This window comes from Rhinopithecus roxellana, chromosome 2 (assembly GCF_007565055.1).
Source record: "Rhinopithecus roxellana isolate Shanxi Qingling chromosome 2, ASM756505v1, whole genome shotgun sequence".
Taxonomy (NCBI): Eukaryota; Metazoa; Chordata; class Mammalia; order Primates; family Cercopithecidae; genus Rhinopithecus; species Rhinopithecus roxellana.
This window is the reverse complement of record NC_044550.1, coordinates 117723059-117739568: the sequence shown is the minus strand read 5'-3', so window position 1 is coordinate 117739568 and position 16510 is coordinate 117723059. Positions and strand designations below refer to the sequence as shown.

General features: G+C 36.1%; 1 protein-coding gene across 1 annotated transcript in view; it reads right to left on the bottom strand.

Moving 5' to 3' along the window:
• Positions 1-10046, bottom strand: part of ASB5 (ankyrin repeat and SOCS box containing 5) — a 59824-nt gene extending 49778 nt beyond the window's left edge. Inside the window, exon 1 of the mRNA XM_010384073.2 lies at positions 9737-10046. Within this exon, the coding sequence (XP_010382375.1) occupies positions 9737-9932 (196 nt within the window). The 5' untranslated portion in view covers positions 9933-10046. The remainder of the gene's footprint in view (positions 1-9736) is intronic.
• Positions 10047-16510: the final 6464 nt, after the last annotated feature.

The following is a 16510-nucleotide window of genomic DNA, read 5'->3' as shown; positions in this document are numbered from 1 at the left end:
TTTGAGTTCTAAAGAATTAGCACTTTTTCCTTTTCCAAATTCATGATTCTAGATCACAGGTCAAGATGGAAGTGAGACACAAAACTTCCAAATTCAAGAATTCATTAGGTGCATCATTTCATTCTAAAAATGAACTATTACTTTTACTTGATGAATGATGGAAACACCATTTCTCTAGTGAATGAAGTAGAATTTGGAAAACATAAGTGCACATAAATCTCCTCAGCGGCTAAACAAAGATGTATTTAGTTGCTACTGAGGGGTTGAGTCACTACCAAAGTCACCGCTGTTTCCAATGTCATTATTTAACAGTTCTTGTAGTGCGTTGAGTCTGCTTTAGAAGAAGTATTGAGATTGCTTTAGAAGAAGGATTGCTTCCTTTCTCACTTTGGCAGCCTCACCTGATTCAATTCACTAACAAGCGACTTTGCGGTGTTATGATGGTGAAGAGCAGATTTCCAACGGATGGGCCTTAACTTAAATTTTATCATTGTCAGCTTTCACTTAAATCACGCTGCACACTTGACAGTTGAGGTGAGCCAGTGCTTCTATTTAAAAACATGAATGGCATTTTGGTGTTAAATTTCAGTTTGTTTGTACTCTACCCATAGTTTAAGACTATAAGCCTTCTGGAAAGAGTATATGTATTTCTGAATGTTTCTATTTTACTCAGTGGGTACTGGTGGCATGGAAATTTTAGCTGCCCTGATAGAGAGAGGATGCCTTCCTGCTGTTTCACATAGTTATGTTCATGCCTGACAGGCCCCAAATGTTTGCTGCTCATCTAATCCCTAGGAAAGAATTTGGAAAGGAGACTCAGTTATGACTCATATTATCAGATGGTTAGGTTCTGTAAAGATACGTGTAACAAATAATATTTTCCATAAACTGGGACAGTCTAGTTTTAAAAATTATTTTATCCCTTTCTTTGCAGAGAAAGATTATTACTATTTTAAAGCCCAACTTATGAAGATTTATGAAAGCTGAGTTATACTGTTCAAAAGGGTGAAGGGGACCCATGGGGACCTTGTCCCCTCACACCACCCTAGCTTTTCAGCTCCCAGGGCCTTCTAGAAAAATCTTAAATCTACCTTAAATACGGGATATTCATCTATCTTAAATATACAAGGCAGATTTGTTAAATCCTTTTCCATAGTAACCAATGAGGAATTGTAGGATGAGGATTGAGAAAAAAATCATCTAATATATGTTCATCTTTAACCTAAATTTCGCAGAGTGGACTTGTTTAATCACAGACCACCTGGAAGACTCTTTCACTATTAATTTAACAATTTATGAAACTCCTTAAGCCTTTCCCTCCCTGCCATCATATTCTTTGGGCAATTCCACTCTAAAAAGCCAATGGTCTGCTTTGTAGCATTGCTGAGGGATGGCTGGAAAGAATAAATGACTTGTTCCCTATGCAGCTGATAATGCTTTGCTTTGTTGTTGTTTTGTTTTTGCTGTTGTTTGTTTGTTTGTTTGTTTGTTTTTGAGATGGAGTCTAGCTCTGTTGCCAGGCTACAGTTCAGTGGAGCAATCTTGGCTTACTGCAACCTCCGCCTCCCAGGTTCAAGCAATTCTCCTGCCTCAGTCTCCAGAGTAGCTGGGATTATAGGCATGTGCCGCAACGCCCAGCTAATTCTTGTATTTTCAGTAGAGACGGGGTTTCACCTTGTTGGCCAGGATGGTCTCGGTCTCCTGACCTCGCGATCCACCCACCTCAGCCTCCCAAAGTGCTGGGATTACAGGCGTGAGCCACTGCGCCAGCCAGAAATGCGAAAGTTCTACATCATTTGTAAGTAAATGCTTGCTTTCTTTTGAATTTTTAAAAATTATTTGAGGGTGGCTTTGGAGGAAGAGGTGTTCCAAATACTTCACCTGCTTTTAATGACATGGTTCATCTGTCACTGGGGATAATTGTTCTTCTCTCCTCTGCAGTTTAGAAAATAGGCTTAATTGCTAAAATTGTTGCCCAAATCCACAGAATTACCATGGATCCACTCTGAGGATGTGCAGTGCTGAGTCAGTGTTGTGGAGGTACTCCATCTTCTCTGAGATGTACTTCATGAAACACACATAATGACATATTAAATCATTATACCAAGTATTTTGTAAAATATTTATGGTGATAATTATTGCCATCATTAGCTAGCAACCCTTTTTCATATGCTGAATCCTGTAAAAGCATCAGAAAATTCCTAAAAGAACTTCTGACTTTTAGATTTATCATTCGAGATGTGTGTTTATTTTTCCCATTAGCATCAACCACTCAACTTATGTTTCTTCATCCCTAACATTTATACTTCCACCTTTGCTCCAGATGAAACAGGCTTGTTTGGCTCCACATTCTAAACTTTTCCTCTTTTTTTCTTTATATTTAGCTTGGTTTCATCTTCACATCTACATAACCAAATATGTTCTGCCTTTGGATTTCTGCCTTAAGCTCTGCTTTATTTATGAAGTGCCTTACAGTCTCAGATGACCTCAATCTCTTCCCTTTCTGACTTAGAGGAGAACATCAATTGCAAAACTTGACTGTTTTCCTTTTAGCACCATATGATTTTCTACCTGCTTGCTGTTTCGGTTGTCTTACTTCTGCAATGTTTGGCTCCACTCATCCAAGTCTTCTGCTTTTACTCATATATCACACATGGTAAACATATGCATATATATAATATAGATATTATATACACGATATAGTATGCATTTATATTTATTATCTATTAGTTATGTATTATATATTATAGGTATTAAATACTATATATATTTATAGATATATTGGTATATGTGCATGTAGTACACAATATTGTGCTAGGAAGAGAGTAGATAGCCCAGTATTTATTCAACTAAGCTACATTCAAGGCTATAGCAGTTATGGCAATGAATAAGAAAAATAGCTTATTTTAATAATTCACTGTCTTCTAAAAGAGATAGTAAATTGAGAAGCAGAAAGTTAAGACCTAGTTTTCATTCCTTTACTATCTTGACTATGTAAAAAAATTTAAAACGTTGACAATATCAATGTCCCCTGTCAAAGTACACAAAATCCATTTTGAAATTTTTTCATCAAAATATTTTTCATTTTTCACAAAGCATACTTGTGTCCTTCCTAAAAGTAAATTCTTTTAACAACAAAACTCTGAGTCTAAGATAAAGCTTTAGGTAAGAGATACATTAGTCTGAAATAGCAAATTGAGAAGTGAAAAAGTTGGTAGGAAGTGAAAGTGGGGAATTGGGAAGCTTTTGAGCATTGAGAATAAGGATGCATGCTTAGTTGTGTGAGAGAATGTGTATATTGTTAGTACAGCTTCTGTGTAACTGGCATATCCTAGGCAGAACTATTCTTAGCTCTACATACATTTCTCTGTATAGAACCTTCCCATAGCACCTTCTTTAATCTTGTAAAATAGCATTTTCCATGTTTTAAAATTACTTGCTTATCCGTCTTTCTTCCACTAGACTGTGTACACTGTTGGGAAAGACAGTGGTTAGTTTCTGTAGTTTATCCTTAGTGTCTAGCACAATGCCTTTTAAGCTGGTAGATACATAAATAAGTGTTGGGTAAGTACATTATGTTGTAAGTAATAAATGTGCAAGTAATTGAATGATTAAAGGAAGGAAGAGATGAACAAAAGATATAAGAATATTCCTAGGAAAACTGATCCTTCCTAAACTATTACCACCGATGTCAATTTTTTTAATTTAAAAAATTTATGCATTTCTCCACATATAAAGTTATTAAGTGCTATGGTTTGGATATTTGTCCCCTCCAAACCTCATGTGGAAATTTGATCCTCAGTGTTGGAGGTGTATAGTCTAATGGAAGATGTTTGGGTTATGGGGACGGATCCCTCATGGATACATTAACGCTTGCCCTCCCTCCTTTGGTGCTGAGTGAGTTCTCACTCTATTAGTTTCTGAGAGTTCTGGTTGTTGAAAAGCACACACACCTGCCCCCACTCTCTCTCTTGAGTCCTCTCTTACCATGTGATCTCTGCACATGTTGGCTCCCCTTCCCTTTAGTCATGAGTGAAAACAGCCTGAGGACCTCAGCAGCCACCAGAATCATTAGCTAAATAAACCTGTTTTCTTTCCCCAGCCTCAGCCATTCCTTTATAGCAACATAAAATGAATAAGGAACAGAAGGAGAGGAAAAGCATTAATACATTAAAATTTAACAAAGTCTTTTCTAAACTTGGAACTTTGTTCCCAGATTTCATTTTTAATTTGCAGGATTATAGTCGTTTCTTCCACAAAAGTGTTTAGGCATTTCTGAAAAAGTAGCGCTTGGACAAAATTAGAACCTCTTTGAAAAAAAAAGTAGTAGCACTTTTGAGTATAATGCCATGTATTTTGTCATACAAGAATAGTTCTATCGATTCCAGTTATTATTCTCTGGAGTTGTTCCACCTACATGTAGAAAATGTGTCCAAAAACTTCCACATATTGAGAATATTTACCTTTATATAATAAAGATATTATTAATAAGTCATCCTACAGATTCACTACAGATTCTTTGCTGAAATTCTCAGAATGTCCCTAAGATAACTAATCTCGTGCACAGGTAACCAGCAGCACCAAAAGTCACATGAAATAAGTTGCTCCTCAGAAACAGGTATAAAGAATACTACTGCTTCTATTGCTAGCACTGGCTGTAAAGCTAAATTCCTAAAGTTGGTTTTAAACCTAGGATGGAGTTTATTTATGGAGAAAAAAAGATATTACATCAAATTCTAGCTGCTTTTCTTATCCAGGTTACGCTATTCTCCAAAATGCCAAGTTCACCTGCCATTCAGCTTAAGGTCACACATTTATACTATGTCCTATTTCCAAGTGTCTACCACAGACTTGACCAAAAAGAAATTCATGATTAATGGCAACTCTAAAGTAAAACTTATGAAATCACAAGCATAAATATTCTATACGATGATTTTACATGTGTTGTGTATTCTACATAAAATCTCAACCGTGAAAGGAGCGCCTGAAGAGCTTGGGTGTCACCAGATTGTTTCTCAAGCAGCCTCACAGAGACGCGTTATCTTGATGAATTTTCCACAATCCAAAATTTGGTCCATGGCCTTGCAGGCTCAGAAATCTGTCAGCAAGGCTGGAGCAAATTTACATCTCAGAAATGGACTTACAACTCCACAAACACAAAATACTGTTGATTGATATCAAGATGCAAATGTATTAATTTGCAACAAGACCTACAAATGCCAGATGGACTAAAACAGTCCTGAGGGCAAGTTGGCACATTTTCTTTCTGTGGGCAGATTGCGATTGGAGCCAAGTCATAATCAGAAGGCTTGGTGCTTAAAAATATAAATTGGAACGAAAAGAATACATGAAATAAATCAAATGCAAGACTAGAAATGAGATTATAATTCTATTACTTCCTGATTTACCTTGATATTTCCCAGTAGGGATAGGTATCTAACCTACCAGACTCAGCAAGCTCTAAGGGTCCACTTTCAAGGGGTGGCCTTGGCTGGAGGCTGCAGACTTGACCTGTGTGGCTAATTAATCTTCTGATTGACATGTCAGTATCTAACTCTGGGAGAAAAAGCTATGCTAAAATGAAAAAAATAATATGTTAAAATGTTACTCTAAGGTAACATTTGCTCTTTCTGCCAATTTAAAGGCTATTTGAATGCTATTTACAGGTATCATCACATTCTTTCTTTCTTCTTTTCTTTTTGTTTGTTTATTTTTTGTTGTCATTCTTTGTTTTCTGTCCATACCACCATTACCAAAGTAGTCTAGGTCCTCATCTCCTCACGGCAAGGTCCTAACCGGTCAACTTGTTTCAAATCTGTCTCATCCAACTGCAAAGAATATTACTATAGAAATCTACTTTAAATTATGGTTTAATACATACCCTTTTTTATTTTCCCACCTTCTTTCATACCAAAAACTTTCAATGATGCCTACTGCCTTCAAAGTTAAGTCTCAATTGTTTAGCATGGCATTCAAATTCCTTTACATCTGGGCCCAACTTATTATTACTTTTCTACTGCATGAACTCTCCACTCCAGCCAAATCTACTGACTCCCAACAGTCCATGTGCACCCATAAATCCACGCCTCGCTCATTCCTGGAGTCACCTCAAGATCTGCCTCCTCTTTGAAGATATCTCTGAAAGTACAAATTGGAAAATGACCCATTCATTCTTTAGAGCCATTTGGTAGTGAGTATTCTGGAAAGTGACTATTACCTGTAGATATCCTATCTCCTCAATTAGAATATAAACCTAAGGATGAGAACAATACATTTTGCCTTTTATGTATACCGTATCCTCAGTGTCTTGATATCAAGGGTGCGCAAAAAAAATCAATGCTTAGAACTTGTCCTGTCCATTTGTAGCAAAAACTGCTAAACTTCTTCAGAGTCTAACACAGAACTTGAAAAGTATTGCCCTTAACAGAAGAGAAGAGCTGCCTCTTGAAGTATCTTTGGGTGTCAAGTAGTTAATGGCTTCTTCTAGGCCTTTGGTATGATTTCACCAAATTAATACATTTCTCCACATCCTCATTCTCTCTGTACACTGTTTAATATTTCAATATAGCCTTCAAAGCCTGGTAGTCTCCCTGTCAGTTTCAAAGTCTAGAGTTAGCTTCAAGAATAGACTAGGCCTCTGATATATAAAGACTGTAATCAGAACACTTAGCAGCAAGGATGATACAGGAGGTAGTTACACAAAAAAGCAAAGCAAAGAATAGACCCCTGCAATATGATGAGGATGATAAAAGTCTTTAGAGATGAAAAGATAGATTTGTAAAGTTTAATGAAATAGCAAAAGGATCAAGAAAGAAATATCTTAAGCTATTTTAGATACCATTTAGCTTTTCAGCATTCTCATGGGTAATCATATCTTGGTCTCAAGCCTGATAGGAAAGAGCTTAAAAAAAAAAAAAAAACAGATTATTTGTCGAATACAATCAGCTGATTGGCAATAATATCTAAGACAGATAACAGTTCCTTTTATTTCACACCAAAGTACTACTGCTCATGGGGAGGGCATCCAGAATGTTGTCAACAGGGTCTTCTGTGATTATGAAAGACACGAAAATATACACACCATCTCTTATTTCATGGAATTTGGCAACTCCACATCAGAAATGTTGGGGAGCAGTCTGGCTAAGCCTTGAAAGTAGGAATGAGAAACCCAATTCAAAGGGGAATGAAGGTGGTAATCTCTCCCAGGAAGGAGGAAATTGTTGGATTAAACACAGATAATTAAGCCTAATTAGTGACTTATAAAGATACAAACAGAATTTAAAAATAATTTACTTATAGTAAATAAAAGAAAAAACTATGTTGAAATGGAGAAAGTAATAATTTTCTTGGGCAAGCAAGAATGAATGCTTAGAAGTAGAAGATTAAGAAAGAGTTTTATAAGGTACCTGATTTGTTCTCTTAATGTTAAAATAAAATTGGAAACAAATTATGCTTACATTGAATAAAAATTATAATACTATACTGTATTGTTTCATATACAGATTAATGCATGATATTAGAGGGGAAATTTTTGTTAAATAGATATAATATTAAAAATAACACAAAACAAAATTTTAAAAACTTTGCTTCCATTTTATATTTCCAGGAAAAGTGTCTCCTATTAATTGATACCGATTTCCTTTCTTCTTTCCTTCTTGAGACAAAAAATCCTAGAGTTCTAATTTATTTTAAAATAGAATCCTAAAAGTATATGGGAACGTGGAAACCATTGCGTATATTCCCATGATTTCCCAGTGTAAGTACACTAAGATCTGTCTAATGAGGGGATGAGTGTTTCTTTTTATTTGAAAACATGTACAAAAAGGAGCTTCCATGGCCCCCTTTAAAACCCCTTTCAACCCACAAAAAAGTTTCTTCTGTTTAGGCAATATTTCATGTGTCAATGTAAAGTAATTCTCATAACACATAGACAAGATCTGATTATGAAGTAATGTGCTACAGGCTGCCCGTGAGGGTAAATTTTACCACCTTACGATCATGCAAGCTGTTTACTCATGTATCTGCAAATATGGCTTTTGTTTTAAAATTCAGTTTTCTATGTTTGCTGTTTTGTACACAAATATTTCATTTGCCAACTAAATGTTTTAGTACAGATGAATCACATAGTGTATATGTCACATTTCAATACAGTTCAGGCCTGGCACGGAGGCTCACACCTGTAATTCCAGAGTTTTCTGAGGCTGAGGCAGGAGGATCGCTTGAGCCCAGGAGTTTGAGACCACACTTGAGGTGGACAATGTTGAGACTCTGTCTCTACAAAGAATAAAATTAGCCAGGCATGGTCGTGTGTCCTAGCTACTTAGGAGGCTAAGGCCAGATGATCCCTTGAGCCTAGGAGTTCAACGATGCAGTGAGAATTGAGCCACTACACTCCAGCCTGGGCAACAATGTGAGCCCCAGTCTCTAGGAAAATAAATAAATACATAAAATATAGTTATCTCTGTTCTAAGGCAGAGATGGTAGGTAAAGGGTTAAATACTGCCTATTTACTTGAGATGTTATCTTCCCTATAAGAGATTCTTATGAACATTAAAATTTTCCTCATTTTGAATGAGAACATCAATTCCCCACGTTGCAAAATTGCAATCTTCCTCAGGAAAAATGTACTCATTATCTACCTCATACACTAAAAAGGATTTTCTACCTTTACTCAACTTTCCATGTACCAATAGACTAACCTAGATTTTAAAATGAGTCGCATCCCACGTTGAAAAATGTAGGAACATGGATTTTAAGAAGGCAAGCTTTCTACTCTAAGTGATTTTTCTTTCAAGTTTACGTGTTTAAATTGTGTGACAGTAAATTTCAATTCTGACAATTTAAGTTGTTTTGGAGGTATTTGGGCTATAAATATTCATGCATGCCTATTGATTTTCAAATCAGAAATGAATCTGAAGACTATGAGAATTAAAAAATGGCACTTTAAAGCCTGCCATATGAATCATTTTTACTTTTTAGAGTATCGATCCAATAGAACCTAAATGGTTTTACAACCTTTTGAAGTCTACGGGTAATATTGTTTCTCATTTGGTTTCATACCACAATTTCTTCTAAAGAACATGGATGCACTTGGCTGCACACATATAAAATTTATTAATTATGTTTCTCTCCTTTTATAATCGCTGTTTTACAAACTGAGGTGAGCAATAACAATTCCATCAGAAAAATGCATACCATCAATCTTCTTTTTGTGTGTGCTTTATTTTAGAGTCAAATGGTTATCTTATTAAAGTTGTGAGAAACCAAATCTTGAAATCCCCTCTTTTTAATAATAATTATTTTACATATAACTAAAGATTTGATTTAAAATTATACAATGCAGGTACACATTAAAGGATGACTGAAGTGCAGTCAATTACTTCTAAAACTAATCTCTAATACTATGACTTGGCAAATAAAATGTTTAACGTTTTAAAATGTTTCTTAATAGGAATATATATATATTCCTATTATACATATAATATATATATATTCCTATTATATATATAGTATGCCTCCCTTAATCTCTTTTGCAATGATACCTTGATTTTAACCCAAACATTTACATAAAAAAGTAATTTTCCTCTTTATAAAGCCATGAAGTGTTATAAGTATTTCCCTTAACAAAAGTTTATAACATATTTACCTTGAAGCAGTCTAAAAAGAAAACATGTAATTATGGATCAAATGAAAGCTAAACTCCACTTGAAACAAGAGAGGATTATCACAAACATACCTTGTCCTTGGGTTACTCCATAAAATTCAGCTGCTATCCTTGCCGCTTCCTTGCGGTTGCCTTTCACAATGTAGAAATGACTGAGGATGGCAAGGCTGATTTTCACAAAAAGCTTAAAACAGAACAGCGAAAGTATTGTAAAGTAGACATTGGATAATTGTTGAGCAAATGGCCGATTTTCTTCCAACACCGACATTGCTGCAGAAGAATCTGTGGCTATCTTTAGTTGGATCCAAGTCTCAAATGTGCCTGGCTCTCGTCCGGGATGCTCCTGAACAGCTGGTCCTGAGGAAAGAAAATATCAGCTGGTAATGATGCCTACAGCTCAAAATATTTATACAGTCCATAAAAGTTCTTCGCAAACTCCTATTGGTCTGAAAATATTCCATGGAAGCAATTGTATCACGTGTTGCAAGTCTCCTGACTTTCCATTCTCAATATAAAATGATACTCCACCTCTGTGCTCCAAATTTAAAAATCCAGATATTGAAATATATACGCATATCCTTTCCATTTGATATATTTAGTTATCAAGAACAATTTGAAGACAGTGTATGGGGTTCCCATTGTTAATGTAAATGATATTCATAATATCAAGTAAAGTTGTCTATCCTTTAAGGCTTTAAAATGGCACTGTACTATTTGTAGACCATGAGCTAAATCCGTAAACAGTCCATGGCTTGTATCTTAATGACCACTCATCAGATTAACCAATTATTTTGTTTTTACTGTTTTAGAAATAAACATTTTTCTTACAAGTCATGACACTGGAACGTCACAGATTAATAATTTAACACGTTTCCTTCATCCAATGGACAGTTTTTAAGAACTTGGTATGTGTCAAACGCCTTGCTAGATTTTGAAGAGACAAAGACAAGTAGAATGGTCCCTGCCACAAGGAACTCAGAGTCTAGCAGAGGAAACGGAAAAGAAATCAGGTAAATATAAAGCAGGTAAAAACAGTTATTAAGGGAGCAGAAAGAGGAAGCATGTAATCCTGGGAGGGAGGTGTCAGAAAAGACATATCCAGAAGGATTATCAGGTAAACATAAGCATTTCATCAAGACTCTCCAAAACCAAGGAAAACAATATACTTTTTAGGGCTATAATCTTTGCTAACCCCAATATGTTTTATTCATTAATGAAATGCGTCTGTATATAGGTATCCTTAGGCAAGTCATATTTTAAAAGAGAAATAAAATATTAAGAAAATGACATAGAACAGCAACATTTTGGCATTTAAGCCAAAAATGATCTGCCAAAATACTAAATATCATTTCTTACAGGGAGTTTAGTTACATATTTCTATGACCGGGTTTGGGACCTGTCAATTGTGGTATTTGCTGCCTAATTCATTTGAGAAGTTCCAAAATAACAAAAAATAACAACCATAAGAAAATAGAAGTGTCCGTTATTGGAATAAGGAGCGTACCTATGACTGGTCATCCTAGTAAGTGTTGTGTGCTTCTCTCCCTCGGTGTATCCATTTTATGCTGAGTATGTTAACTGATTGGACAGATTTACCTGACGCATTCCAACACAGGAGAAATGGCTGTAAAATAAATATGTCAAATAAAGCAGGCTGCTTCTTTCCCCAGTGAATGAATGGCTCTCAGAAAAAAAAAATAATAATAATAATTAGATCTATATATTAGAAAGAAATTACCAAGCTTCTTATGAAAATGGCCCCTGGTATGATTTTCAGAGGCAGACATTCATTAGACCCAGTGTGCCATTTCATATGTGCTTTGGAAATCAGTAAAAATTAACTTCAAATAGAAGATTAACAAAATGTTCCTCTCTTTCACTACTGGTAAGACTGTGTCAGTTGAGTCAATACATGCTGATGCTTCTACGGTGAGTCCTCCCTCTGGCATGGTGATGCCTGACTCCACACTAGAGAGGTATGTCCGTGGACAGCTGGGCCATCACAGTGCTCTGAGTCATTGCAGACTTCCCCTTCAATGCTTCAGGATCAGAAATAAAACCCGCCTTAGTCACGTCTTTGTGCCCATCTAAGGTTTCAGTCCTTTCTCTTTACCGGTAAGTGCTATTACAAATAATTGTCTTTGCATGAGCTAATCAGGAGCCTGGATTCTTTGGGGTTAAGTAACATTTTCATTTCACTAAGCCTGGAATCATCGGTGCATTAAGTTTAAACACATCTAGTTTTACTAGTACAAAAAACTACAGTATAATATTTAGGATTTTATGTCAAGACATCAGGTTTTGTTTTTATGAATTACTTGATTCCCATTTGTATGTTCTGTTGGTATACTTTCCCTCAGCAAATTTTACCATCTCTGAGTCTGTTAATTACTGAATAAAAATTCTTCAAGTGGAAATTAGATGCTGTATTTTTCATATTATAAATCCTTCCAAATAACACTATGAACAAATCTGTTAATATTTAAAAGACACATAACCACATTAAAAGTATTGTGCATCTATTTTCCTGGAATTTTCATTTCCTCAGGAAAATAAAATATTGATTAGTCATTGAAGTAACTTACTGAGATAAATGTTTTTATAATATACCATGTTGAAAGACTGTGGTAGCAAGATCTAGTTGATTAGCTCAGTACATCTCAACTTTCCTGATCTTGTTAGCTTCGATCAGTCAGTCAAACTAAAATGTTGAAACTGAACTCAACATTGTATTACTAGAATGGGTGATGTGAGAAAAGTTAAAACATAGGAAAAATCATTTATTGAGGGTATACTGGATGCTACATGCATATATTTATTTATTTATGAATTTATTTCATCTTAGGGGTGGATATTATTATTCACATTTTAAAGATGAGAAAAGTTGGGCTCAGAGAGCTTTAGAGACCTGTAAAAGTTCATTATAAAGAACAGCACTATTTGAACATAAAATACATGCTCAAGTTGCCTCTAAAATTTTCTATTTTTAAGCACTTACAATCTGATTGAGCAAATACAACTCATACATACAGAGACTGAGACAGTCACACAGATTCACAGACGCATACACATACTGCCCCTGCCCCCGACACGCACAGAAGAGATCATACAAGATTATATGTGATTGGGACCCAATTACTCCAGTAAGCTGCATACATGCTACGACTATTAGATTAGATGGAACTTTGTGTGTGTTTACTAAGTGGGAATAAAGAGAGAGGGGCTAATACTGTTGGTCTATTCAAAGCTATGTGTTGGTGAGTGGTTTCCACTAAAACAACAGAGAGAAAGTCAAGTAAGGTAGTCGAGAGTTAGTACATTAAAAAACATTGAGTGTTCAAGGCAGGGTCCAATGATTAAGAACTATTAGGTTGGTGTAAAAGTAATTGCGGTTTTTGCAATTGCTTTTAATGGCAAAAATCGCAGTTACTTTTTCACCAACCTAATTAAAGGATGAGGATAAAGGAAAGTATGTTGAGTCTGGCCAGAAGTTCACTGATGACCTTCAACTTAGTATTTTAATAAAATAATGGAGTGGGAATCAGGACATCAGTGTTAAGGGAATGATCCTTACAGCAACTCCCGAAGAACAAAGGCTCCCTGGCTTTCCTCCTCCTGTCACCTTTCTAGGTGCTTCTTGTTCTCACCTCCATGCAGGTATCAGAGAAGAGACTGCACAGCTGACCCCTGGGACTCCCCACCTTCCTCTTTTCGAGTCTCTTGCTTACTCGTCTCTTTAGTGTCTCAGGGTACTATATGAATTGTTGCTGTGTTTTAGGGACTTAGTTTCACGTCACTCAGAAGTTGAATAGGAAAATGACTTTCAAACATAACCAGATAGCCTTTAAATTTTCATAAAAGAGGGAATTGTGAGTCTAGAGATTATGGGACTAAACTGTTTTGACTTAGCTACAGTATTGATCCAAGCTATTAGATTGAAAATAACAATGGGATATAATAAAAAGTGCCTGTTTCTAGTGCTTTCCAGTTGCTAAATCTTAACAGAGGGGAAATATAGTGACCCACCTTCGATGACTTTTTTTTTTCCTCTTGAGGCAGGGTCTTGCTGTGTCACCCAGGCTGAGTGCAGTGTCATGATGACAGCTCACTGCAGCCTCGACCTCCCAGGCTCAAGCAGTCCTCCCACCTCAGCCTCTGTAGTAGCTGGGACTACAGGCATGAGCCACTGGGCCCACCCTTTTAAAAAATGTAATTTTTAATTCTCTGGTAGATACCTAAAGTCTCTAATTGACTTTTTTTATTCCTAATATTCCAAAAAACAAAACCACAGGGATACATTTCAAACAGCAAGGTTGCTAATATTCAGCATAATGGCAGACAGGTTCCTAGCCCTGGAATAGGTTGTTGAGGATTATTTGTATGCAGTGAATACAAACTCAGAAAGGTCATTTACCCATAAATTTGAAGGTCAATGATGGCTGATAAAAGGAAAGCGAAAAATTATGCAAGTTGTCATGGTAATCTATTCACTATTGCATTTAAAACACTACTGAAAACATAATCCTCAATTTTTTTTTATTTTGTTTTGTGAAATCTCATGAGAAAAAAAAATAGGCAAATGAAGCCCCTAGATGTTCGGAATACATGAGAATTTGAAATGAAAACAGCAGTGTTTACACTTCAAATTGAATTCCTTAAAGAGAATGAAAAACCGAATTTAGCTTTATCTCCATTCAGTATATCCTGTTTATCTTCACTTACCCCCAAGCTGCACTAATGGAAATAGATACTTTAAAAAGGCAAAACACATTTTCATAACTCCTGATGCAGACTTAGACATTATGACATAATGCTTTTGTCATAGACAATTAATACATTCACAGCAGAACTATAGACACTGATGTCTCAGGTTTCTATGAGATAACCATAATTATTGATGCAGGATAAGCTCTCTTAGAGATTATAATTATCAAATAATTATTATTTATAGTGTTGGCTAGGGAAAGTTTGGGTGAGAGCTATTTTGTTGGACTATCCTACTGGGGGGGGGGGGGAATTCCTGTGTTTGGTCTCTTGCCATTCTTCCAGTATGATGGAACAAAAGAGTAATTTCTGCTAGCATTATGATAATCCATAAAAAAGGTATTTAGCCACAAAAAGGGTCATCAACTTAGATTGCATCCAGGCTCTTTGGAAAAATTCACTAGCTTTCCCCAAAACACAGAATAGCCTTTATCCTAAAAATTGAGTTACATCAAACATCACATATTGAGATCTGCCCTAACTAGAAATTGCTTTAGGTTAAATGAGCTTTATTCATGTATATGTTGTCCAGAAAAACTTGGCTGAAAGCTGGTAGTTCTGCATATATAAGAGTTTAAAAAATAGATTTCTTAAAATCATTAAAATTCTTACTATATGCCAAGCAATTTTCTACACAGTTTATTAGAATGAAATGTTGGGAATTTGTTTTTTTCTTTTCTTGTAAACCCAGCATTTCTTTAAAGGATCATATCTTCCCCAACATAAGTCCATGTACTTGATCTCTTGGCTCTAGAGAAAGAAGGATACTTGACCAAAACTAGCCAAGAAAGATATTACCGGGACTTCTGCTGGAGTTTTGGAAAAAGCACTCATCCTCTGCAGGGGAGGCTAAGATAGCAAGATCTAAGCTTAAAGACACTGGAGGTATAATTGACAGTAAAGAAACAGCTCGCCCAGGAATTAAGCCAATAAAAAGAAGAGCATGGCTGAGATTTGGAAAGGCAGCATCACGGTACCTTCATTTGAGCACCTGGATCTAGTTAGTCGCACCTGAAGTAGCTAATCTGACAGTAATACAGATTTGACAGTAATACGAAGTAATAAAGTCATTTTTGCTGTTGTTAATCAAATCAATTTGAATTGAAGGCCTCTCTCACTTGTATGGAAAAAAAAAAAGATGTATTTATATTTTCTGGAGTCCTTATAAAGAGAAATTATGAAGTGGGTATCATTATCCCTTCTGTACAACAGACGAAGAAACAGACTGAAAGAAGGTAAGGAATTTGCACAACATTATACATCTTGAAGTGGAAGCACTGAGATTCCAACCCAGGTTTTTTGCCCTGCAGTGCCTCTCAGATTATTATTCAGATGTTAGTGTTGAAACATTGATAATTGCCTGGTTTAACCACTGTCCTCTGAGGTAGCCACACCCTGTGATCTACAGTGTACATTTGTGCCCTGTGTGGGTTATAAATAGCCTTTGGCTAAATAGTGGAGTATGTCACTGGGTCGAAGCTGATGTGTCTCACCCAAATCTTCTATGATTAAGAATTTGTTTTAACCATCTCATTTTAACTAAGCACATATTTAAAAGACTATTGAAAGGGAAACCTTTCAATGACATCATTTTGAAGATCCAAAGTATGGGACCACATTAGAAGTGAAATGATGCCACAGTGATCTTTCCAGTACTTCCAGCATAGCAATTTTCTTTTTTTTTTTTTTTTTTTTTTTGAGATGGAGTCTCACTCTGTTGCCCAGGCTGGAGTGCAGTGGCACTATCTGGGCTTACTGCAGCCTCCACCTCCAGGGTTCAAGTGATTCTCCTGCCTCAGCCTCCTGAGTAGCTGGGATCACAGGCGCATGCCACCATGCCTGGCTAATTTTTGTATTTTTTAGTAGAGACAGGGTTTCACCATGTTGGCCAGGCTGGTCTAGAACTCCTAACCTCAGGGGATCCGCCCGTCTCAGCCTCCCAAAGTGCTGGGATTATAGGCATAAACCTCTGCATCAGGCCCAGCATAGCAATGTTATCAGCATTCTTATACACACGTATGAATTAATAATGATCATTTCTTCTATTAGGTGAAATATATCATTTACTCTGGAACATGGCCA